The sequence below is a fragment of the Gobio gobio genome (genome assembly GCF_949357685.1).
Source record: "Gobio gobio genome assembly, chromosome: 25".
In the NCBI taxonomy this organism is placed as follows: Eukaryota; Metazoa; Chordata; class Actinopteri; order Cypriniformes; family Gobionidae; genus Gobio; species Gobio gobio.
The window spans coordinates 22,373,385-22,399,188 of NC_137121.1; the positions used below are offsets into that span (position 1 = coordinate 22,373,385).

General features: G+C 43.1%; 1 protein-coding gene across 1 annotated transcript in view; it reads right to left on the reverse strand.

The window, feature by feature from the left end:
* Positions 1–215: 215 nt before the first annotated feature.
* Positions 216–25,804, reverse strand: part of grm8b (glutamate receptor, metabotropic 8b) — a 268,211-nt gene continuing 242,622 nt past the window's right edge. The window contains exons 9-10 of the mRNA XM_079808786.1: positions 7,352–7,598; positions 216–776 (exon numbers count right to left, since the gene is read on the reverse strand). Of these exons, the coding sequence (XP_079664912.1) occupies positions 727–776; positions 7,352–7,598 (297 nt within the window). The 3' untranslated portion in view covers positions 216–726. The remainder of the gene's footprint in view (positions 777–7,351; positions 7,599–25,804) is intronic.

Below are 25,804 nucleotides of genomic sequence, written 5' to 3' on the forward strand. Positions count from 1 at the left end.
AAAAAAAAGAATAATCAACCAATTATTTGATTATTGGTTACTGACAGAGTGCAACAAAGCACAATAACGTTGACTTTGTGAGAAAATATTACATTTATCTTTTAAATTATTCTTATAATAGTTAACAGATAATCAACAGATTAATCGATTATCGAAATAGTTGTTAGTTGCAGCCCTGCCGTGCACATAAATGTCCAAACACCCAAGAGCCCTCCACATTTCAAAAACATTCCTTTATTATAAATAAATTATTTGTATAAAAAGTTGAATTGGCATGCTTCCAACATGGCATTTGCACACTCACAACCCAAGGTTATAGACCAGAGTAGCCAATACAAGAGACAAACGCATTTTCCAATGCAGGTCTGACACTGTGGGACAAGAATGAAAAAATTTTCACAACCACAAAATACTTACAATTAGAATAACATGTAACATGGTCGACTCCAATATTTGTTCTGTTTCTTTAAACTTTTGTATTTTTTTTTCTCTTAACCCTTTGCCAGTGTCCCATTTTACTGGCTGCCCACATAAACGGCAGCTTTTGTCTCCATTTTTTGGATGGCCGCCTAGGCTTTCTTATAAAATATCCAGGAAAAAAAAAGTCCAAGAGTCCATCCTCTTGTCCACAAACAACACTGATGTCTCATGCTTGGGTTTCGGTCATTGGATCCTGTTCTGTCGGAACCTGCCGGATCCATGCCAAACCGTTTTCAGGATGTGCAGTCACATGGCATGATTGGTGTAGCTGACGTAGGTTGTTTTTGTGGACGGTGCTGAAAATGAAAATAGCCAGTTAAAGAAGACAGCTGTGTATCGGAAGACACAAATGTTGCAGAGAAATGTAGTCTATTAAGTTAGTTCCATTTGAGGGCTGGGGAACTTATAGATTCTGAGCGAAGCTCTGCAACCATCAGGATGAAATTCTCACTTTGTTTCATAGATTGAAAATGATTTTGCCTCTTGCTTTCATTTAAAAGTAGGAAGGGAAAAAAAGAGGAAGTAATAACACTCTTTTGTAATGCCTTTATTGTGTGCCCTTTTGCAGAAAAGGTTTAAGTAGTGACAAGTCATTCTAAAAAAAAAAAAAAAGAATTCATGGCATGCTTCAAAATTAAATTAAATCAAAATGAACCATTATTTTAGACATTATTCACTCAAACACATAATATGCACCTAAAACTTCAGGCATGTTACAAACCCATATGAGTTTCACTCTTCAAAAGGTGCATTTTAGTCACTCAATATCAGCAAAATGAATGAGAACTGCGACTGTCAGGCTGTAAAAAGCACTTTAAAATAGTAAAAAAGGACCCTTGTGCAATATATTCTAAGTCTTCTGATAGCTTTATAACAAACAAATCTATCTATTGGTTGGAATGAATCATTTATATTGATCCGGTCACAGAAGTTAAAGGAACACTCCACTTTTTTTTGAAAATAGGCTCCTTTTCCAACTCCCCTAGAGTTAAACAGCTGAGTTTTACCGTTTTCGAATCCATTCAGCCGATCTCCGGGTCTGGCGGTGGCACTTTTAGCATAGCTTAGCATAGATCATTGAATCTAATTAGACCGTTAGCATCATACACAAATGACCAAAGAGTTTAGATATTTTTCGATATTTTCTTTTGTAGTTACATCGTGTACTAAGACCGAAGGAAAATGAAAAGTTGTGATTTTCTAGGCCAATATGGCTAGGAACTATACTCTCATTCCTGCGTAATAATCAAGGAACTTTGCTGCCGTACAATGGTATTACGCCGCGCCTGAAAATAGTCCCCAGTACACTCTCTGTGCAAGCAGGTTGTCACGTTGGTTATGTTGACGGAAGTTAGCCTATTTTCAGGCACTGTGTAATATCATTGCGCCGCTGCACCCATAGTACGGCTCAAAGTTCCTTGATTCGTTCCTCTCATTACGCAGGAATGAGAGTATAGTTCCTAGCCATATCGGCCAAGAAAATCGCAACATTTAATTTTCCGTCGATCTTAGTACACGATGTAACTACAGAAGAGTCAAGTTTTAAATAGGAAAAATAACAAAGTCTTTGGTAATTTTTTGAGCGAGATGCTAACGGTCTAATCAGATTCAATGATCTATGCTAAGCTATGCTAAAAGTGCTACCGCCAGACCCGGAGATCGGCTGAATGGATTCCAAAATGGTAAAACTCAACTGTTTAACTCTAGGGGAGTTGGAAAATTAGCCTATTTTCAAAAAAAGTGGCGTGTTCCTTTAAGTCTTTACTAAAGAGGAAGATTTCAGTCTTCAATCTTCAATGTAAAATCCAACAGTTGTTCTTACTAAGACTTTTTAGTAAACTTTACTTAATGTCCAATAATTTGTTAAACTTACTTAAAACAATTTAGTAATCTGAACAATTTGCATGCTATGCCTTCGTTACTCAGAAAACCCAAGTAAACATTACTTGACTGGTTTGAGTACCATTTTAACCAAAGCAAAAAAATAAAATAAAAATAAAAATAAAAACGGTGGCCAAAAGGTTTTTGAGGTGGGGCATTTTTTAATAGACTTTTCACTAATTACCTCCACTTCCTCTCACCATTATTATGATTAGTGTTCTTTTGGGCACTTGGAACTTCATTTATATCATTATAATTCTCTTCCTATTGATGCAGCGATGCAACAAGAAATCCTGATTTCAAAGGAAGGGAAGTAATAAATATGATATAATATAAATGTATATAATAATTGTGAATTAATGATATATAACAACTATATTTCATGTCAAATAATGATCTTTTAACATTTTTTTGCCAACACTTGTGACAAACTTTTAATTGTGTTGATATAATCCCTCTATATTTGTGACAATATCTTGCAATTTACCATGCTTCAGTCACACACAGACTTCAACATTCAGCATTTTTTTTATTTATTTGAATTATTAATAAGACCTTTACAATTTTATTTGCTGTCGGCATTGGGGTTATACTGGCAAAAGACAAATGGTAAAATAAAGCCAAAAATAGTAAAACAAAGCAATTCATTTATTTATGCCGAAATGCACTCTGGGAGTACACTTCCTCAGATCACAGATAAAATTAACTTGATGCAATTAAGTTATGCTTATACTTCATTTAATTAAGGCAACGAGTTTGCACAATTGAATTAAGTAAACTGAACAAATTTGTTTTCTTATATGTCTATAGAGGATTTGAAATATACTATACTAGTAAAATATGGACCACTTTTATGGTGCTTTTGTATAATTTTTTAAGCTTTAAGTCTCCGGTCCCAATTCATTGAAACTGCATAAAAAAAGCACATTATTTAAAATTTCTCCTTTGTTTAACACAAGAAAGAAAGTTCATGGTTTTTGAAATGACATCAGGGTCATTAAAGGGTTAGTTCACCCAAAAATGAAAATTCTGTCATTAATTACTTACCCTCATGTCGTTCGACACCCGTAAGACCTCCGTTCATCTTCGGAACACAAATGAAGATATTTTAGTTGAAATCCGATGGCTCAGAAAGGCCTCTATTGGCACAATGCACTTTACACTCTCAAGAGGTACTAAAGACGTCGTTACAAAGTCCATCTCACTACAGTGGTTCTACAATAACTTTATGAATCTGCGAGAATAGTTTTTGTGCGAAAAAAACCCCTAAATAACGACTTATATAGTGATGACCGATTTCAAAACAATGCATCATGAAGCTTCGAAGCGTTATGAATCAGCGAGTCGAATCATGATTCGGATCGTGTGTCAAACCGCCAAACTGCTGAAATCACGTGACTTTGGCGATTCAAACTGCTGAATCGACTCACTGATTCATAACGCTTCGAAGCTTCATGATGCAGTGTTTTGAAATCGGTCATCACAATATAAGTCGTTATTTAGGGTTTTTTTGTGCACAAAAACTATTCTCGCCGATTCATAAAGTTATTGTAGAACCACTGTAGTGAGATGGACTTTGTAACGACGTCTTTAGTACCTTTTATGGGTCTTGAGAGTGTAAAGTACATTGTGCCAATGGAGGCCTTTCTGAGCCATCGGATTTCAACTAAAATATCTTAATTTCTGTTCCGAAGATGAACAGAGGTCTTACGGGTGTCAAACGACATGAGGGTAAGTAATTAATGACAGAATATTCATTTTTGGGTGAACTAACCCTTTAAGTATGTGAGAAATTTCATTTTTGTATGAACTATTCCTCAATAATCTCTTACGGTTTAGTCACATTCAGCGCCATAACCACCATAGACATTGAGGGATCCCCACTAATAATTAGAGATGGACAAATTGCAATATATTATAATCTTGATGCTGCTCTGCTGTACTCTATTACACACAGAGCAATGCTTTTAATGGTAAAAGAGTGTGTGGTAAGATGTAAGTAGCTAAACATTTAATATTACAGCTTTATGATAGAAATGATTACCAACAGCAGTGATGTAAATTCAACTTTTTTTACTTTTCTTTTTGCTGTTTTTAATTTTAAGTATTCTACTATTTACATTATTAGTGTAATTCATAACTGTTTTTGACATATAAGGCATATTAATAAGAGAGATATGTGCTTATTTTAAAATTTAATATTATTTGTTTAAAATCGTTTGATTACTTCACAAGTATAATTAGACCAACAACCTCTTTTACTGTTCTTATTTCTTTTTCTTTAAATCCCTTTCAATCGTTCATTTCTTTAATTCCTTTACATAAAAAGTAATCCCCCCTTCCCCCAAAACAAAAAACGTTTTACAGTTATTCACAAATTTTGGCAGGCAAAATCCAGTCATTTCAACAGGAATCCATCTATTTCACGTAGGGGTGAAATATATCACTGCGTAAATATCAACAGGTTCAAGTTGGTCATGAGGTTGCTTCATACATCACTACACTATTAACCCTTAAATGCATGAATGTTTTACCAATCATTACTAGGCTACATATTCAAGTTTTTAGCGACCCGGAATTATATCTAACGCAGATTGATCTTTACCTGTCGCGATAATATAAAACTCTCCTGATATTAGATTAACAATTACAGAAGATTAAATATGCAAAATATTTGGAAGTGTTCAGTTTGAGCAGATGTTTTATAGCATCATCACTGTCATCGTCAGAGCTCATAGTACAGTCGCCATGTGGCTCATATATTCGCAATCTCAACCATATTGCTTTCAACGTCTTCAAAATCAATATTTCTAACATTTCGCTGACAGCTTCTTCACCAGATCCACCATCAAGTGACAGGGACACTAATATTTGATTGTGTTCAGTTGCTCTGCTGTAAATCGCTAAGCCATTTCAAGTTTTGCTGATGATACTTCCTATTCTTTTGTTTTCTGCCTGCGGTAACTATGAGTGAAGCGTCACTTCATCATTGTGTATCAGACATTGCCACCTTGTGGAATAAAGGTCAATTGCACTTATTCAGTCATCAATGATTATTATTCTGCAGAAAAAATGTACTTACAGTGTTACACACCTCGGGTCGTTAGCGACCCTATACAATTTGTACAAAAAATGAATGTGAAATGGAATTATTTATAATGAATTGATTGTGAAATATTAAGAAGGTTGATGTCTAACTTAAAAAAAGACCTGAGGTATGCGTTTAAGGGTTAAGTAGACCTGCAAAAGTGAAGAGAATTTGCTAATACGACTGCACATTTACACTTCAAATATTGTCCTATTAATGGGCTCATATTGCTACTAATGACTAATACCTGTACAGAACTGGCTCACAACACTGATTAGCATATTTTAATGTTGTTCACTAAAACGGACAGAGTAAAACTGCTCTGAGAAACACCAAAACGTGTTTGTCCTCCAAATGGTATTCTCTACATTCATTACATGGCACATTTGACTCTCATTATGAACTGGCCCAGTGTTAGAGCCCTTTAGCCGAGGGGTCATGGCACATTAGCGAGGGTTTGAACATTTGCATTAACTTTTACACAGTGCTGTGGGCCCGTGTATGCTGTCCTTGCCCTGGTTAATGATCGGATCCTGCAAAAGGTAACACCACACTGGCTGCTGGAGTACAGTCTGTTACCATGAGCTTGCAGTCAGTAATTCAGATTCCTTCAAATGTCATTTTATAAGAGATCTAATGTAGTGTCAGACAATGCAGGCAGCATAGCTAATGAATAAGCAATGATACTTTAGTGAATGCATCCTTATCTGCTTCATTTCCTCATAATAAAAAGCTTCAGATGACAAGATAAATACCAAAGAGAGTAACCAATGCCAACATTTTAGAAGCATTGAAGTTATCATTTCTTAACACAAAGATCATTCACAGATTAGCCATTATTAAAGGAATAGTTCACCCAAAAAACTACATATATACTGTGTTTACTTTGTTAAATATATACATGTAATGTATTGTATGTGGGCCAATGACATAGGCCTATAGAAAAATGTTTTTTTTTTTTCAAAGTTGTATTAATGTTGGTTTTATTGTTTGTTTGTTTTTTGGACAAAAATTGTTTAAAGGACTCTAAAAATGTCCTGTGGTGCAACCACGAAGTAAAACGTAAAAAAATATTTTACTTAGACATTGAATACATTTTTTCATACATACGTTATTTTCAAAATGTTTTTAATATATGTTTTAAAATAAGAAGTATTTCCTATAATATGTTGAATTAGCCTATTAATTCATAAATATAAAAGTGTTTATATTTATGCGCACCACATGACATTTTACAATCTGAACCTGCTTTATCATACAAATAATCTTATATTTTATAATACTTATCGACAGGGTTCACACAGTCTTGTAAAAGTGTGATTTTTAGACATGGAAAAGTGTTGTACGTTAGTAGTTATCCCAAGCTCTAAAATGTTTTATCAGCTGGAAATTATGAGAGAAAATTATTTAAGAAAAAATTCCAATCCAATAAATCATGAAAGACGCAAGTCATGTAAATTAATTGGCTAAAAGACTGGAAACCTTGAAGGATATTCTTAAAACTTCTGGAATCCTGAAATTTAATAGACAAAAACTAGGAGTGTTGGGCTTTCAAACATTGTTGTCAAAAGGTTGAAAACCACCAATCTAAGAGGTAACAATTATGCAAAAACTAGCTACTTAAGGTTTTCTTTTCAAGGATTTCACGATTTTATTAAACCCCCAATTTTGATATAAAGACAGTTGTATAACCCTGTTTTTTTTTAACTTTATTTTAAAAAATCAAAATGAATTTCAATACTGAAACTAAAGACATGATGTGCATTTAAGATGTATTTTTCAATAAATTAATAGATTAGATTAGCTGTATTTTTAAATGAATTAATAGATTAGCATGCCATTGACCCATGTGCCACATTAACATTATAACAAAGTGCGCATGATAGAGAAGACTGTACTTACTACTATTGTCCACACTCTCACAGAGTTCGGTTTTCACCTCTCCATTGGGCCGTTCACTAGCCAGATGGCTGAGCTTATTTGTCATGGTGGCAGCAGTGACGATGGCCTTGAAGCTGCGCTTGCGTTTGGGCACGTTCTGCTCCGGGTGCAGGATAATGATGTAGACTTTGGGCATGTAGAGCATCCCCAGAGACACAGACGCACTCAGGCTCAGAGAGACGGTCAGTGTGGCTGTCTGAATGTACATCTAGAGGGAGAAAAGAATGTGATATCAACGGGTGCAACAAAAGTGAGCTGCCCTATAGGAGACAACATTTCGTATGAAACACAAAACCATATTTTCTTATTTTAATATTAATCACCAAGGAACATTCTTATTAACTTTTTGGAATGTATCTTAAGACATTTCTTAACTTAACTTTCTTTCTAAGAATATTTTTGTTAATTTAGCCCCTTGTCTCCAGGGGCCCTATTATACACCCGGCACAATGCAGTGAAGCAAGTGTTTTTTGCTATTTTCAGCCTGACGCGGTTATCATTTTCAGGTCCTGTGCCACCCATTTGTGCACCCATGGTCGTGCTGGTCTGAAAACGAGTTGTGTTCAGGCGCATTGTTGGCGCGTTGCTATTTTAAGGCAACTGAAAACGACTGCGCCATTGACCAACAAAAACGTCTCGGTTACGTATGTAACCCTCGTTCCCTGAAGGAGGGAACGGAGACGTACGTCGGAACTGACCGACGAATTGGGATCTGTCTTCAGAGACCAGTCTACTTCGAGTGTATTAGAAACGAGCCAATTGTATTGGCATGCGGTCCACGCACCGCCCCGCACCGCGGGTATAAACACGGAAGTGGAGTACCGCATATTGCTTTTCCAACTGAGGAGCCGAATAAGTGACTCGGCCCTTCAGCGGAAGCAGAGCACCTGGCGACGGGACGTACATCTCCGTTCCCTCCTTCAGGGAACGAGGGTTACATACGTAACCGAGACGTTCCCTTTCAGTCGGTCACGTTCGACGTACGTCGGAACTGACCGACGAATTGGGATCCCTACCAACACGCCAGAGATGCTGGCCCTTCCAGCGCCCTGCCTGAGCTCACTGGACCACTCCTATGTTGGAGTGGGAGTCAGGGCTCCCGGCAGGGAAGGTCAGTCACTGCTGTTCCTGCAAGACCCACTCTGCGTGACTACTGGATAACGCTGGGAAGCGTGCCAGTCTCAGGGAGATGGAACGCTGCGGAGCCACGTCCTCCAAGGGAGGAGAGGTGGAATACTCATAAGGACTAACCTATCAGGGTAGTGCAACATATGGCAGTCTCTGGGGTGGATCCAACCTGGTCCCAGGGGGGAAAGAACACACCCAGAGACGACAGAGCGGGGCTCTGTCAAGGGAAAGACACGGGGCTAGCCGAGTAGGGTAGCAGGTACCGTGGAAATACACATATGGGGTCGCCGTGAGGGGACCAACACATATGGAACCCAGCCTACACACATGTTCCACAAGCATACGGGTGCAGGCCTGGCGTCAGACGGCCGCAACGTCTGACACCGAAGGGGTGACGGAGGAGCTCGACATGGTTCACCATTTCTGGGGAACACAACTGGAGAAGATAAACGCACGAATCCGGCCATAGGCGGGAGTGGCGTAGCAAGCCGACACAGGAACGGGCACTTCACGTCTACCGGCCGTTGGAGGCGAGTACACGGGAAGAAACTGGCTCCACACGGAGGCTATAGAATCTAGCGAACGTGTTAGGTGTCGCCCAGCCCGCAGCTCTACAGATGTCTGTCAGCGAGGCGCCTTGAGCCAGCGCCCAGGAGGAGGCAACACTCCTTGTGGAGTGCGCTCGCAACCCGAACGGTCAAGGCACGTCTTGCGATTGGTACGCTAAAGACGATAGCATCCACTATCCAGTGGGCTAACCTCTGCTTGGAGACAGCCTTTCCCTTCTGCTGGCCTCCAGAACAGACGAAGAGCTGCTCTGAGGTCCTAAAGCTTTGTGTCCGGTCAACGTAAGTGCGAAGAGCGCGGACGGGACATAACAAAGCCAGGGCTGGGTCTGCCTCCTCCGAGGGCAGCGCTTGCAGGTTCACCACCTGGTCCCGAAAGGGAGTGGTAGGAACCTTGGGCACGTATCCGGGCCGGGGTCTCAGGATGACGTGAGAGTTACCGGGCCCGAATTCTAGGCACGATTCGTTGACCGAAGCGCATGTAGGTCCCCCACCCTCTTGATTGAGGCCAATGCAGTCAGGAGTACCGTCTTCATAGACAGGATTTTTAACTCAACGGACTGCAAAGGCTCAAAAGGAGGGCCCTGAAGTGCTCTGAGCACCAGGGCTAAGTCCCAAGAGGGTAGCGAGATAGAACGAGGAGGAGGATTTAGTCTCCTCGCACCTCTGAGGAACCTGACGATTAAGTCGTGCTTCCCTAAGGATTTACCTTCAACTACATCGTGATACGCCGCTATTGCTGCGACGTACACTTTCAGGGTGGAGGGAGACAGCCTTCGCTCCAACCCATCTTGTAGGAAAGAAAGCACAACATTAATCGAACACTTCCGGGGGTCTTCTGGCGAGAAGAACACCAATCAAACAAAAGGTTCCACTTCAGGGCATAGAGGCGCCTCGTAGAGGGGGCTCTATCTGAAGTGATGGTGTCTACCACTGCCTGTGGCAGGCCACCTAGAACCTCCGCGTCCCGTCCAGGGACCAGACATGGAGTTTCCAGAGGTCTGGACGCAGGTGCCATAGAGTGTCCCCTCCCTGAGAAAGAAGGTCCTTCCTCAGGGGAATCGGCCAGGGTGGGGCTGTCGCGAGGAGTGTAAGTTCGGGGAACCAGGTCCGGTTGGGCCAGTAGGGCGCAACTAGCAAGACCTGCTCCTCGTCCTCCCTGACCTTGCACAGAGTCTGTGCTAGAAGGCTCACTGGGGGAAACGCATATTTGCGTAGGTCCCGGGGCCAGCTGTGCGCCAGTGCATCTGCCGAGGGTACCCCCGTTCAGGGAATAGTACCACTGGCAATGGGACGAGTCCGGAGTGGCAAACAGGTCTACCTGTGCGGCTCCGAAAAGGTCCCATATCAGCTGGACGCTCCGGGAGTGGAGTCGCCACTCTCCCGGAAGTGGACACTGACAAGAGAGCTTGTCGGCTGTCTGGTTCAGCACACCTGGGATGTGAATGGCACGAAGCGACCTCAGATGCTTCTGACTCCACAGGAGGAGGTGGCGGGCGAGTTGGAGCATGCGACGGGAGCGCAGACCACCCTGACGGTTGATGTACGCAACGGCCGGAGTGCTGTCCGTGCGGACCAGTACGTGTTTGTGCTGAAGCAGCTTCTTGAAGCGACTTAGCGCAAGACGTACTGCCATTAACTCCAGGCAATTGATATGCCAATGCAGCTGGGGCCCCGTCCACAGACCCAAGACTGCATGCCCGTTGTACGTGGCCCCCCAACCCGTGGCTGAGGCATCTGTGAATACCACAACATGCCTGGACACCTGTCTTAAGGGCACTCCGGCCCATAAAAACGAGGGGTCGGACCAAGGGTTGAAGGTTTGGCGACAGTACGGGGTAACTGGGACCCGATACTGGCCGCTCTGCCACGCCCACCTCGGGACTCGGTCGTGTAGCCAGCGCTGAAGCGGTCTCATATGAAGCAATCCGAGCGGCGTTACCGCGGCTGCAGATGCTATATGCCCCAGGAGCCTCTGAAAGAATTTCAGTGGGACCGCCGTCCTGCTCTTGAATGTATTCAAGCAGTTCAACACTGACTGGACTCGTTCCTCTGTGAGGCGCGCAGTCCGATTGACCGAATCCAGCTCCATGCCGAGATAAGAGATCCTCTGCGTGGGACAGAGTTTGCTCTTCTCTCGGTTGACCCGAAGGCCCAACAGGCTGAGGTGACGGAGCACCAGGTCCCTGTGTTCGCACAACTGCTCCCGAGACTGGGCGAGTATAAGCCAGTCGTCGAGATAGTTGAGAATGCGAACGCCGCGTTCTCAGAGTGGAACAATGGCTGCCTCCACGACTTTCGTAAAGACGCGGGGTGACAGGGACAGCCCGAAGGGCAAGACTTTGTACTGATATGCCTTCCCCTCGAACGCAAAGCATAAGAACGGTCTGTGTCGAGGGAGAATAGAGACATGAAAGTACGCGTCCTTCAGGTCGATCGCTGCAAACCAATCTTGGGGACGGATGCATTCGAAAATGCATTTCTGCGTTAGCATTCTGAACGGAAGCTTGTGCAGGGCCTGTTTCAGAACAAGCAGGTCCAAGATTGGCCGTAACCCACCGCCTTTCTTGGGTACAATGAAGTAGGGGCTGTAGAACCCCGACTTCATATCGGCTGGAGGAACCGGCTCGACCGCGTCCTTCGCCAGTAGGACATCGATCTCTGACCGCAAGACATGGGCATCACTGCTCTGCACGGAGGTGAAGAGGATGCCCTTGTGCTTGGGAGGCCGGTACGCGAACTGAGTCGCGTAGCCGAGTCTGATAGTACGGATGAGCCAGCGAGACGGTCTGGGGGCTCTCTTAGCCAGGCCCCCAGAAGCCGTGCAAGCGGGACCAATGGCACCACAGACGTACCCGGGGTGGGGCAGCGAGGTGGAACGCTCAGACCCAACCCGGACGGCCCGGAGGCGACCCGGAGTGGTGTCTGATCGTTCCAGGGTGGGGCAGTGTGTGGGAGAGAAGGCCCGGGGGCGTCCTCTAGCCTCACACCGCCCCCTGGCGAAGAAGAGAGGGGAAGCCAGGAGTGGCAAGGCCCGGGGGCGTCGCACACAGCCGGCTTGAGCCTCTCTGGGCCCAGGAACAAAGGAAACTGCTCTGAGAACGTGGGTACCGCTGGACTCCGGAGAGCCAGCGGCAGGACCAAAACCGAAAAATATATTCTCCCCCCGGTCCTCCTCCGGGGGAGGGAGGGGTGCGGACACCGACTCACTGAGCAGTTCCCCTCTTGCTGGGCTGCCCGTTTCAGGGCCGCTTGCCCTTGTGCTTGCCAGCGGACTTTGCGGGACCCTGGACGGGTTGGGCGCCTCCCTTGCGCCAGGCCACCTGCTGCCTGGGTGGAGGCTGCTGCTTGGCTTAGCAGGGGCGGAGGTGGACGCAGGGAGACACCCTCGGCGACAAGCAGATGGAGGTGCTCTGAATCTGATTCAGCATGAGCACACTATTATAGTGGGAAACTCAGCATCATCCTTTCCAGCGCATAACAGCCTTCTCTCCGATGCAGCAATTGACATCTGTCCTCCGCCAGAGCCCCAAATGAAACGCTAGGTCCCCCCTTTTTTCAAAAAAGGACCAGCAATCCCATCCGTAAGCTACCAGCAGGCATGTGAGACAATGAGCGTGGCCGTCCGACTTGGTGGCACACGGCGCGCTGAACACTCAAGCCTCCAAGAAAGAGGCACGGTGAACAACGCGCCGACGTGGTCATGTTCTCATAAGGGAACATGAACCACCCACGAACAAAGTCTCAGCATGCTTGTGATGCGATAGAGGAGTGGGGGCCCACGGGGAATGTACCCGGTGGGGAAGCCCCACTATAATCCTCAGGCCACCAAGACTTATTAGCCAAAGTAGACCTTTTCCGGTGCACCAGAAAAGGAACTAGATCGGGGAATAAGCAATGGGACTCAACTCCGTTTGAGGTATCACAGTCTCGACCGCGCACCAGAGGACCGAGTGACGCGCTGGGTTGCCGTGGCAACCCCCGCTGTCAGCTGGCGCCAGACGGCACACGGCGCGCTGAACGCTCGAGCCCGAACAACGCGCCGACGTGACCACGTTCTCCTGGGAGAACGCGGATCACCCACGAACGCAATCTCACATGTTTATATGCGAGAGAGATCATGGCCGTCAAATGAGGACAGGAAACAACCGCATCCAGAAACACACGTTTGAATGACATCTTGAAAAAGACGCAGGGTCAAACCGTGTTGCTCTTTTTAGAAGGAAATGCTCTTTTAGAAGTGCTGAAGCGCTCAGGGAGATGACCGCGGCTCACAGCAGTCCGATTGCAAGCCTGCGTGTGAGCACACAAGAACGGAAACGCCCAGCCAACCAACACAGGAACAAGTGTATGTTGCAGCGGCCGCTCGCTGACTCGCGCCGTCACACCAGCACCCAGGTAAGAGAGCGATCCTCCTCGAGACTCGTTTAAACACTATTTGCAGAAACAGCTTGATACAGCAAACCGTTCGGCTCCGAAGTTAAAAGCAATATGCGGTACTCCACTTCCGTGTTTATACCCGCGGTGCGGGGCGGTGCGTGGACCGCATGCCAATACAATTGGCTCGTTTCTAATACACTCGAAGTAGACTGGTCTCTGAAGACAGATCCCAATTCGTCGCTCAGTTCCGACGTACGTTGAACGTGACCGACTGAAAGGGAACCTGGTCTAAAGTCAATACCGCAATTTTTTTTGTTATTTAAAGAGCGCGTTAGTAATATGCGCCTATAGACAGGTCCACGGCGCTCGTACACTTTGCTTACTACACACACAGGGACGCGCGGCAGCACACAAACATTTTTAAATATGAAAAATTAAAAGGATTCCTCTCTGGAAAAGCGCTCACCAAGTAAATAGCGAATCCGCAATGGGAGTTGCGCACAAAGACTGGATAAAAAAATGGATAGAGTGTCCGTGACGTCACCCGTAGGTTTCTGAAGAGCATTTTTTAAGCCCAAAGTGGGTGGAGCTGGCTGTCGCCATCTTGGCAGCGCGTCACCGTGAGTCACTCCTGGATAACCGAAAATGGGCAAAGAGGTAGGGTGTGTGCGGACTAATAGGCAGCAGACAAACGGCTAGTAGTGACAGCAGCTACAATCCACCTATCATTTAAGTGGCCACGCCCTTAATTATGCAGAACTTTAAGGCTTAACATAATTTAAACGGATGAGTTATAAAACAAATTCACCCCCCCCCCCCTCACAGTTGTCATGAAGGGCAAAATTAGCTATATAGACCAAAACCACTTTTTGTACCAGGCTGTAAGCATATTTTTTTTTCTGCTGTAAAGTTGGCCATTTTACCATTGGGGGTCTATGGGATTGACTCTATTTTGGAGCCGGTCTCTAATGGCCAGTCAATGAATTTCAGTTTAAGTCACTTCCGTGTTGGATTCAAGAGAGCGACTGGAAGGTTGCCGCTTGGCTGTCAATTACATCACTGCACATCGTCGCTGAAAGCTTTGGGCTACAACCCGTCTGAGAGTTTCCACCATGGCGAGTGATAAAAATGCATTACAGTGCCGGAAATTTAAAAATCATTTAATCCACAAATTAGAAAAGGGCGAAAATATAACAGCTCAACGCAAAATATGTTTGCCAACTATTAAAATTCTATCGACATCAAAGGTTTCAATGTCAAACCTCAGGAAGCATCTCCTATGATGAATGTTAACCTTAAGCGCCACCTAGTGGACAAATCTCTCTATTAGTTTGTCCTATTTTGACTTGCAAAATAGAGCTATTTAACTACAAAATGATTGCTCATTAAGTCTAAACATTGTTTTAGGTGGAATATAATTTTATTTTAAAAACATGTTATGACACCTACACTGTTGGGTCTGTTTGGGTTGCCAGTGAGTATGAAACTAGAATCTATCTTGCTTCTGTTAGTGAGAAATCAATATTAGGTTTTATATGGTATAATGTTTTCCCTTCACACACACACATAGTGGTAAAAATAATAGTATGTAGATTTTTAACTTGTTTTATATAAGTAAGAAGAAAAACTTGTTTTTTTACTACAGTATAATGATCTAGAATTGTGTTTTCTCTTAAATATAACTAACTCTGTTTTTTAGAGGTTAAACCTGCCTTTAAATGTTTGAAAATTATTAACAGTTGAAATTTGTTAGACATTTTGAAAAGTAATCAAAAAGTAATCAGTTACATTAAAGTAATTGAAATAGCTACACTACTTGTTACATTTTATATAGGGTAACTTGTAATCTGTAACCTGTAACCATTACATTTCCAAAGTAACCTTCCCAACACTGGTTAGGGATTTGTTCAGATGCTAATGTAGTTAGGTAGCTAACACAACAAGTGATGAATTATTGCTAATATTGTTATATTAGTGGATTATTTAGTTAATGTAACCTCAGGATCAGGTCTGAAAATCTGGTTTATATTAATCATATATTAATATCTGGTTCAGACAAGTGTGCATATGATTATCACTGTGATAACATTAAATGACATGAAACACAACCAAGTCTCTTTTTGTTAAATGCAAGTTTATGTATGATCAATAATACAAAAGTATAAGTAAAAGGTATAATAAGCTAAACATGAAATAAAGCAAACAATTCAGTCAAACATTCAAAGTCAGTGCTAGAAGGCTACAACGGTAACGTAAAGTTAAATAGCCTAAAAATGAAAAAGTAATGAAACTTCACTTTGCCCTCAGCCAAAACGATTTGCCAGGGAAGAAATTATAGATCCATGAGACCAAAGATCGCCCGTTACATATACACAAGACGAATTATAGCTCAAGACACCACAGAGACATCAGAGCCAGCGGCAAATGTCTGAAGGACTAGCCGAGAAAAGGCTGCTCTCGCCAGGGTTAACAAGCACTGAGCGCCGCTGATCGCCTGGATCTCACAACTCCGAAAACGGCAGATAAAATGTTCAAATAGGCACTCTTTTTATAAATAAACCACAGATTTGAGTTTTAAACAACTACATTATCGCCTGGAAAAGTCTTAAAACTACGTTTTGTCACACATTAACAAGAGTATTTTAACAAAAAAAACCTGTAAACACAGCCCATGTCAGCCATTTCTCAACGAGACGAACCGGCTGGCAGAAGCCCCTCCCATGACGCAAATTCACGTCTGTTGTGAAGTGAATGTCACGCGCGAATGAAGCGAGTAAATTCAAAACGTTCAAGTGTCCAACTTCGGGCGAATAGCGCGATTTATTCGCGTCATTCGCGTCCGGTGTGAAAGCACCATAAGCAATAATGCTAATGTTTACGAATTCACAAACCTTGAACCTCAGATGTAACCATATAATTTAAAATGATGATTCATCCTTGTCTGGTTATCATCAGACCAAGCTCAATTTAAAATTTAACATTGGTCTGGGGAGTCTGCTATGTATTTTCTACTGCACAAGAGGTGTGATAAAGAGCATAAATTAAATGACTCTGTTAGCAATTGGATGGTCCTTCAACCAATCAGACCACAAGAGGCGTAATCAACGGGCAACGACCGCCAGGTGGATAAGCCAGTCTGTGATTGGTTCCCGCAAAAGTGTAAAAGAAGCAGTAGAAATGAGTGTACAGGTTTCCAGACTGAGTTGCAGGGGGAAATCAAATCGCCGGCAGATCAATCTGGGTTTACCCAGTCTATCCTTGCCCATGTCTGAGAGTTTGATAAATGGCTAATCTCGCTAACAAATATATTACGGCTTTCCTTACCTTGGGTGCGAGTGATCAGTAAGCTAACGAGCAGTAAATGATAACATATGCCTTCTGTGGATGAAGCAGATGATAAAGCTCCTAACGTTTATATTAAGAGAAATAAGGTGCTGAGAATGAATGTGCCAAGGTTTTTAGGTCGGGGTGGAGAATCTAGAGCACCGCAGGGATGTGTTCCTTCATACTACTGCTTAGATGAGACTGAAATCATATGAACTGTATTGCTTAGTAATGATGTGGGCAAGGAGGTAAACATATCAGGAGAGGATTTCATGTACTTTCTCTCCAAGACAACAGAGCACTGCCATCCCGTCAAGAAAATGTGACTGCGCACGACACTCACTGAATCTCCTTTTGAATTGTAATTTAATTCAAGTCTAACCTTGTGACCCCAGTAACATTCTTTTGTGCAAGTCTCCACACTGCCAGACAGTATAAGGAAGGCCACTCGCTGAAAAATAAATGGGAGGGAAACTGCCAGCATACAGTAGCGGCTGTGGCAATGGAAGTACTGCATTTTAAATAAAAGAAGCAATTGCTTTTTTGGCAAAGGTGTTGTCCGGCCTTCAGTATTTCTTCTAGAATTGTAATGTATTGTAGCTGGATCCAAATGGCCTAAACAATCAGCTGGTCGTTACCAACATAGTTCAACAATTCAGCATTTCCTGAAACTATAGTTCAAACGAACATTTGCAAACTTGTGTGGGTGGTTCTACAGCTCTCGACCTGTGATTAGAAGCATAGTTTCTAGTTAAAATGACATGTGGACATAGATTTTGCTCTTGAGCAAAATAAGCAAGATAACAAACACACACACACACACACACACACACACACACACACACACACACACACACACACACACACACACACACACACACACACACACACACACACACACACACACACACACACACACACACACACACACACACACACACACACACACACACACACACACACACACACACACACACACACACACACACACACACACACACACACACACACACACACACACACACACACACACACACACACACACACATTTAAATCCATATATTTTAGCATGTCAACAATCAGCGTTTTTGAAGATTGTGAATAAATGCGCAAGGGAGTATGATGTAAGAGGGAACCCAGGATTAAATAATCAAATAAAACAAAAAGACTGGAAATAAAAGTGTTGGGGAGTAAATACACTCACCTAAAGGATTATTAGGAACACCTGTTCAATTTCTCATTAATGCAATTATCTAATCAACCAATCACATGGCAGTTGCTTCAATGCATTTAGGGGTGTGGTCCTGGTCAAGACAATCTCCTGAACTCCAAACTGAATGTCAGAATGGGAAAGAAAGGTGATTTAAGCAATTTGAGCGTGGCATGGTTGTTGGTGCCAGACGGGCCGGTCTGAGTATTTCACAATCTGCTCAGTTACTGGGATTTTCATGCACACACAATCATTTCTAGGGTTTACAAAGAATGGTGTGAAAAGGGAAAAACATCCAGTATGCGGCAGTCCTGTGGGCGAAAATGCCTTGTTGATGCTAGAGGTCAGAGGAGAATGGGCCGACTGATTCAAGCTGATAGAAGAGCAACTTTGACTGAAATAACCACTCGTTACAACCGAGGTATGCAGCAAAGCATTTGTGAAGCCACAACACGCATAACCTTGAGGCGGATGGGCTACAACAGCAGAAGACCCCACCGGGTACCACTCATCTCTACTACAAATAGGAAAAAGAGGCTACAATTTGCACGAGCTTACCAAAATTGGACAAATGAAGACTGGAAAAATGTTGCCTGGTCTGATGAGTCTCGATTTCTGTTGAGACATTCAGATGGTAGAGTCAGAATTTGGCGTAAACAGAATGAGAACATGGATCCACCATGCCTTGTTACCACTGTGCAGGCTGGTGGTGGTGGTGTAATGGTGTGGGGGATGTTTTCTTGGCACACTTTAGGCCCCTTAGTGCCAATTGGGCATCGTTGAAATGCCAGGGCCTACCTGAGCATTGTTTCTGACCATGTCCATCCCTTTATGACCACCATGTACCCATCTTCTGATGGCTACTTCCAGTAGGATAATGCACCATGTCACAAAGCTTGAATCATTTCAAATTGGTTTCTTGAACATGACAATGAGTTCACTATACTAAAATGGCCCCCACAGTCACCAGATCTCAACCCAATAGAGCATCTTTGGGATGTGGTGGAACGGGAGCTTCATGCCCTGGATGTGCATCCCACAAATCTCCATCAACTGCAAGATGCTATCCTATCAATATAGGTCAACATTACTAAAGAATTCTTTCAGCACCTTGTTGAATCAATGCCACGTAGAATTAAGGCAGTTCTGAAGGCGAAAGGGGGTCAAACACAGTATTAGTATGGTGTTCCTAATAATCCTTTAGGTGAGTGTAGTTACATGTAACAGCGTTACATAATTTAAAGGTGCACTGTGTAAGTTTTAGCGGCATCTAGTGGTGAGGTTGCGAATTGCAACCACCCACCACTCACCCCTCCCTTTCGAAGCACATAGAGAAGCTACGGTGGCCGACACAGGACAAAGATGTCGTCGTCTGAGACAGCAGAGAGTAGCTAGCGCTCTGTAGAGCAGTTTGTCTGTTTAGGGCTACTGTAGAAACATGGCGGCGCAAAATGGTTAATTCACTGTAAGGGAACATGCGGTGTATGTAGATAGAAATGGCTCATTCTAAGGTTCTAACAGTTCATTATGTGAGGTCATATATATACTGTACACACCACTGAAAATATAGTTATGTATATTATATTGCTTTTCTGTCAATAGATCCTCATAAATTACAAACTGCACCTTTAATTACAAAATAAATGTAACTGTAATCCGTTACAGTTACTGGGATTTAAAAAAAGAATAATTACAGTTACTTATGAAAATGTTAACAATTACAAAGGGGGTTACATATGAATATTTTCTGTAAAAAGCTAGGATATGTTGAATAATATGAATTTGTAGCTTTGCCTGTTTTTGATGTGTATGATGGCTCCTGCCATTTAAAGGCCGTTTAGTAAAGCGATGTTATTCTGATGCATTTGATTGGCTCTCTTGTTTTAATTTGCAACACACCACATCTGCCAATTACATCCACATTGCCCTGAAAGCTTTATGCTGCGTTCACACCAAACGTGAATAGAGCGGCAAAATCACGTCTACCGCGTCTAGTTTGACGCGTGAACATTTTGAATCCATTCGCGCATCCACAGTGAATTGGACGCGCGTATAAATTGAGCGTTTGAAGTGAAATAGCGCTCCAGGAGAAATATGTCATAAAACACCACTCTGCCTCTCTTCATTTTCATTAAAAATATATATTAAACATTAATAGCCACACAAATGTGGTCCAGGCAACTCCTACATTATCTTCGCTGCATGTAAATTTAAATATTATGAAACTTCTCTTTGCCCTCAGTCAAAACGATTTGGCAGACAGCAAATTATAGATTCATGACACCAAAGATTGCCCGTTAGATCCACACAAGACGAAACACTACAGGACATCAGAGCCAGCGGCAAACGTCAGAAGGACTAGCCGAGGAAAGGCTGCTCTCGCCGGGTTGATGAGCGCTGAGTGGCCGGTGATCGCCTGGATCTCACAACTCCAAAAACGCAAGATTATAAAAAAAAAAAAATAGGCGCTCTCTTTATAAATAATCCACAGATTTGAGCTTTAAACAACTACATTCTCACCTGAAAAAGTCTTAAAACCTAATTTTGTGACAATAGTAGTATTTTTAAATTATGCAGGGTTTCTCATCACGTCACTTTACCACGTGACAGCAGCAAGTAGGCTCCTGATTGGTTAACGCGGCGCGAATTGACGCCAAAGTTAAAAATGTTCAACTCGGGCGTCAGGCGCGAATTCGCTTCAAACGCGTGAATGCACAAAAAGCAGCACTCGCGTGTAACGTGCGTATTGCGCAAGACACTCTATTCGCGTCAAATTCGCGTCATTTGTGCGAACTGGACGCGCGAATGAGGTGGAATCGCGTCCATCGCGCCGCGCAAAATGCGCCGCGCAAAATGCGCCGCAGGACCTCCAGACGCGCGTCAACGCGCATTTCCATTGACTTAACATTGAAATCACACCAAATGTGAATAGAGCGTCAGGAGCAAGTGAACGCAGCATTAGGCTACAACCTAGGCTGAATCTGAAATCGCCCCCTATACCCTCAAATAGGGCATTATTTGAGGGCACAGCCATTTGCAGTGGTGTCCAAAACCACGTTATAGAGTGCACTCTTTCAATCCCACATTGCACCGCAATAACGAGTGTACAGCCTATGCACACTCAACGGCTGTCCGAATTCACTCACTTGTTTTCATTCACTCCTTCAAGTGAACTGTATTAGTGGACTAACGTAAGGAATAGTGAATGAGGGTTTAGGGGGGGATTTCGGATTCAGTCCTAGTCTCGTGTAGCCAGAACTTCAGACTGACGGCAGAAGGTCTGGACTTTTTTTTCACAGCTTTCATTGGCCAAGGACCGCCCAAGAGGACGTTTAACTGACATGTAACGCAACTCTTAAGGGCGTGAAAATGTCAGATGTCCCTGCAATAACAGACCGACGTGCATCTATAAATTATTCATTCAAGAATGTTGTGCAAGTTCACTGCAACAATGGAGCCGCAAACTTCACATACTTTTGAAAATCCTGCATTTAGTTGATCCTGGTAAGCGATCATTGTCACAGTTGTAAACACGATGGCGTTCTTCTTCCACAAGGGAGTTTGGCGTCATGGCATTTGTTTCCAGGCGGACCGTTAAAGGAACACACCTACTTTTTGGGACTTTAGCTTATTCACCATATCCCCCAGAGTTAGATAAGTCCATGCATACCATTCTCATCTCCATGCGTGCCATAGCTCTGTCTGACGCACCCACCACTAGCCTAGCTTAGCACAAAGACTAGAAGTAAATGGCTCCAGCTAGCCTACTGCTCAGGGTGCATATTACGCAGCGCCTGAAAATAGTCCCCAGCACGCTCTCTGTGCAAGCAGGTTGTCACGTTGGTTATGTTGACTGAAGTTAGCCTATTTTCAGGCGCTGCGTAATATCATTGCGCCGCTGCACCCATAGTACGGCAGCAAAGTTCCTTGGTTATTACACAGGAATGAGAGAATAATTCCTAGCCATATCGGCTTAAAAAAATTGCAACATTTCATTTTTCATTGGTCTTAGTACACAATTTAACTGTACACATCACAACATGTAAATAGGAAAATGTTGGCGTTATTTTGTCATTAATTGAGCAGTAGGCTAGCTGGATCCATTTACCTTCAGTCTTTATGCTAAGCTAGGCTAGCGGTGGGTGCGTCAGACAGAGTTATGGCACGCACAGAGATGAGAATGGTATGTATGGATTTATCTAAGTCTGGGGGATATGGTGAATAAGCTAAAGTCTCAAAAAGTCGCCGTGTTCCTTTAAAAAAGCAACTTATCGCGGACATCCTGTAGAATTCACCCAATCAGATGAAGACTTCGAAACTCCTGAAGTGTTTCCAGATAAGTGTGCCATATGCATCAGACGTTCCAGCAACGGTCCATGGGCGTGACGTCTGAGGCTGAGACTATGAGTGAGCAGACTCTTAAACCCCTCACATAAGCGCTTGTCAACGTGGACTGTGAAATCTAAAAGTTTTCTTTGCGTTATTCCCCAGTGTCCTGTACCACTAGGACGAAACGCTTTTGTCATAGCATTCCTGATTAGTATATTGGTGGGGATAAAAGCGTCTGCCAAGTGAAAAAATGTAAATGTATTTCAGCTATACCCATTACTAACAGCTGCATAAAATCAAGCCCAGAGCCATGCAATCTCCACAGACAAACATTAAAATCGAATGAATGTCGCTTAATTTTATATATAAGGCTAAATTAGCTCAAATACATCAAGAATACATCACATATCCCTATAGTGTCTCCTGAAAAGCACTTGAGCATGTGTTTGGATATTTTTATGTGCCTATTGTAATTCTCAGCGTCAGTCAGTAGCACCAAAACAGCAGGGGCAGAAAAAGAAAGCACACTCTTAAAAAGCTTTACGAAGAAGTAAACTCCATTTAACTAAAGATCTTTGGGGAGCTTAAGTGGTTTAAAAATCAATGCCGCAGCATGCGAGTGGTGAACAAATAAACACAACCAACTATATATAAACTGGAACTCATTCAAAATGTCTGTAAAACTGTGGATGACTCATCTAACTCTGATTACCCCCGGCAGGCATCCTTTCCTCATCTTTTCATCTGTTCCCCTCTATTCAAATATACTGCAGTGCAAAGTGAAGCAATGGATATAGTTCCTTCCCACACAAGCAATCCCAATGCTAAATGTACATTCGGTCCCCGTCAATGAAGAAATGCACAAGCATGCTAAAGAAACGGGAGCATTAATGCAGGAAATAAGCAGGAACGAGGAAACGCAAGCAATGTTCAAATTACACGCCATGCGTCGCTGCAAAGAAACTTGGAAGTTTTAATGAGCACAGAGTGAGGAGATGTGAATAAGAGAGACATGCCTCAATAAAATACTCATATCTGTGTCCTCATATTGCAGTGGCTTATTGCAATAATCTTTTTAACATCAGTGAGGGCGAAAGAAATAAGCCTGTAAGAGATAAGGGAAACGGGAAACACGCTCTGCGGATTTCTTTCCATTTGGACTCGGTCTTTTGTCATGCGGAGGAATGAAAAAACAGTTTGATTTGAGGGAAACAATTTCCTCTTTTACGTAACTTTTAATTTAATTCCACCCCGAGGGCCAGCTGTTTACCACAACATTTGTTTTCATAGTGTTTGTTTCTCAAAATGAATGCTAGAGTGCTTTTATGTTAAAAATCTGCGGTTCCGCTAATCCCTCGTGTATGTGAAGCCACACATCACTGAATAAAAATAGCCTATCATAACTCACTTATGCTAATCTAAATGAGATGTGCTATCTAACAGATGATAATTACACACAGGAAAAGCTGAGAGGAAGATTTTGACATTTTGTACTATATATAGGCTAAAACGGTATGTAAAATCAGGCTAAATGATACTTGAGCTCAATTAAAAACCTCTATAATTAAATGAGTATTACTACAATCACATTGCATTTGCTAGCCAGAAACATACTGTATGCAATCAGAGACACATGATTGACCAGCACATTGGCTGCGTCCGAAACCTGGAAAATGCTGCCTTCGGAGGACACATTTCAAGGTAGGAAGGCATCAAGGCACGTCCGAATCTAATCTTAGCTTCACTTCCTGTCTCCTGAGATGCCTTCATCTGATCGAGATTTGAAGGCAGCATATTATGTATCCTTCGCTGGCTTGTAAGGCAGCGTTTGTGTATGAAGGCACCTCACGAAACTAATTTCGGACAGACTTCTTAGGCAGTGTAACCGCTTAATGATCTACAGCAAAATAGAGAGAGCTTTGGTGAGAACTAAACACATATTTAATTACTACATTAGTAATTTCTCGCTAGAAATGACATCAAGGGCCCTATTTTAACGATCTGAAACGCAAGTGTCAACGCGCGAAGCGCAAGTAACTTTGTGGGCGGGTCTCGGCGCTGTTGCTATTTTCCCGGCGGGATAAATGGCTCTTGCGCCCGGCGCAAATCTAAAATGGGTTGGTCTGAAGTAGCTTCATTATTCATAGGTGTGGTTTGGGCGTAACGTGAATAAACCAATCCGAGCGTCATCCAACATTCCCTTTAAAAGCAGGTGCGCAAGTTCCATTATGGATTGCTATTATTATGGCGTATTTACCAGGCGCACGCCAGGAGCGGTTCACAGCCGAGGAGACTGATGTGCTTGTAAGAGCAGTGAAAGACAGAGAAGTGAAGTTGTAATGTTGTACATTATGGTAAAGGTGATTTCACAGTCTTTTTTTTTTCAGTCTTTCAGTTTTTTCAGTTTTTCAGTCGATTTTTTTTCCTGGTTCTTGACGGACAAACCAATTTGTCAGATGTCCTTATATACATATATGTCTTGCCACTATTGGGCAAACAGGTCTTATCCTTAATTATTACAATTAGCCTGAATCATTTGTAAGCTAGATTTATGCCTATTTTTTCACATCTTCGTGGCACACCACAATGATTTCCGTCATCTCATGTGTTAATATTTTTTTAGTGTAACAATTTATGATTTGCAAAAATAACTGTTGCATCTGTGTAGGTTACATGAGCAAAGTGTATGCGCGTTGTGCACGCTATACATTATGTTCAAGCATGCGCCCTTAAAATAGCATAATGAACAACGCGCAACGCGCCACTGACTTTAGACTAGGTTTTTTCTGGTCAGTGGCGCAATTGTTTAATGGAACAGCAAAATAGCACCAGGGATTGTTTGCGCCGGAACACGCCTCCTTTTTTGCGCTGAACCGCCCAGGTAGCGCAAGTTCAATCACTAGTTTAGCGACGTGATTCTGTGGAGGGAAAAGCGCGCTTTGCGCGGGTGCAAAATAGGAATGACACATGCGTCGGTGTACAAAGTCAATTGCGCTGGGTGCAAGATAGGGCCCCAAAAGTGGAAAATGTCGGGGGGAAAAAACCCATACATTTACACACAAACGACCAGCAAACGCAACTTTCAGATGGCATCTTTTTTCCCCCAGCTCAACTGTCACAGAATGGAAAGCACAGGATTGTGGGACATCAAAGGCAGCGAAGGATACATATATGCCGCCTTCAAAACGCGATCAGATGAAGGTGTCTCAGGAGACAGGAAGTGAAGCTAACATTAGATTCGGACATGCCTTGATGCCTTCCTACCTTGAAATGTGTCCTCCGAAGGCAGCATTTTCCAGGTTTTGGATGCAGCCATTGGGTGCGTCTCGATCAGCTCCCTAGCTCAGTAGTCAGGGCACTGATCAGGGAGTCAGCCCATTGACTTATGTCCTGATCAGTGCCCTGACTACTGAGCTAGGGAGCTGATTGAGATGCACCCCTTGTATTGCTGTGACACTAAGGCCCTGTCCCAAATGG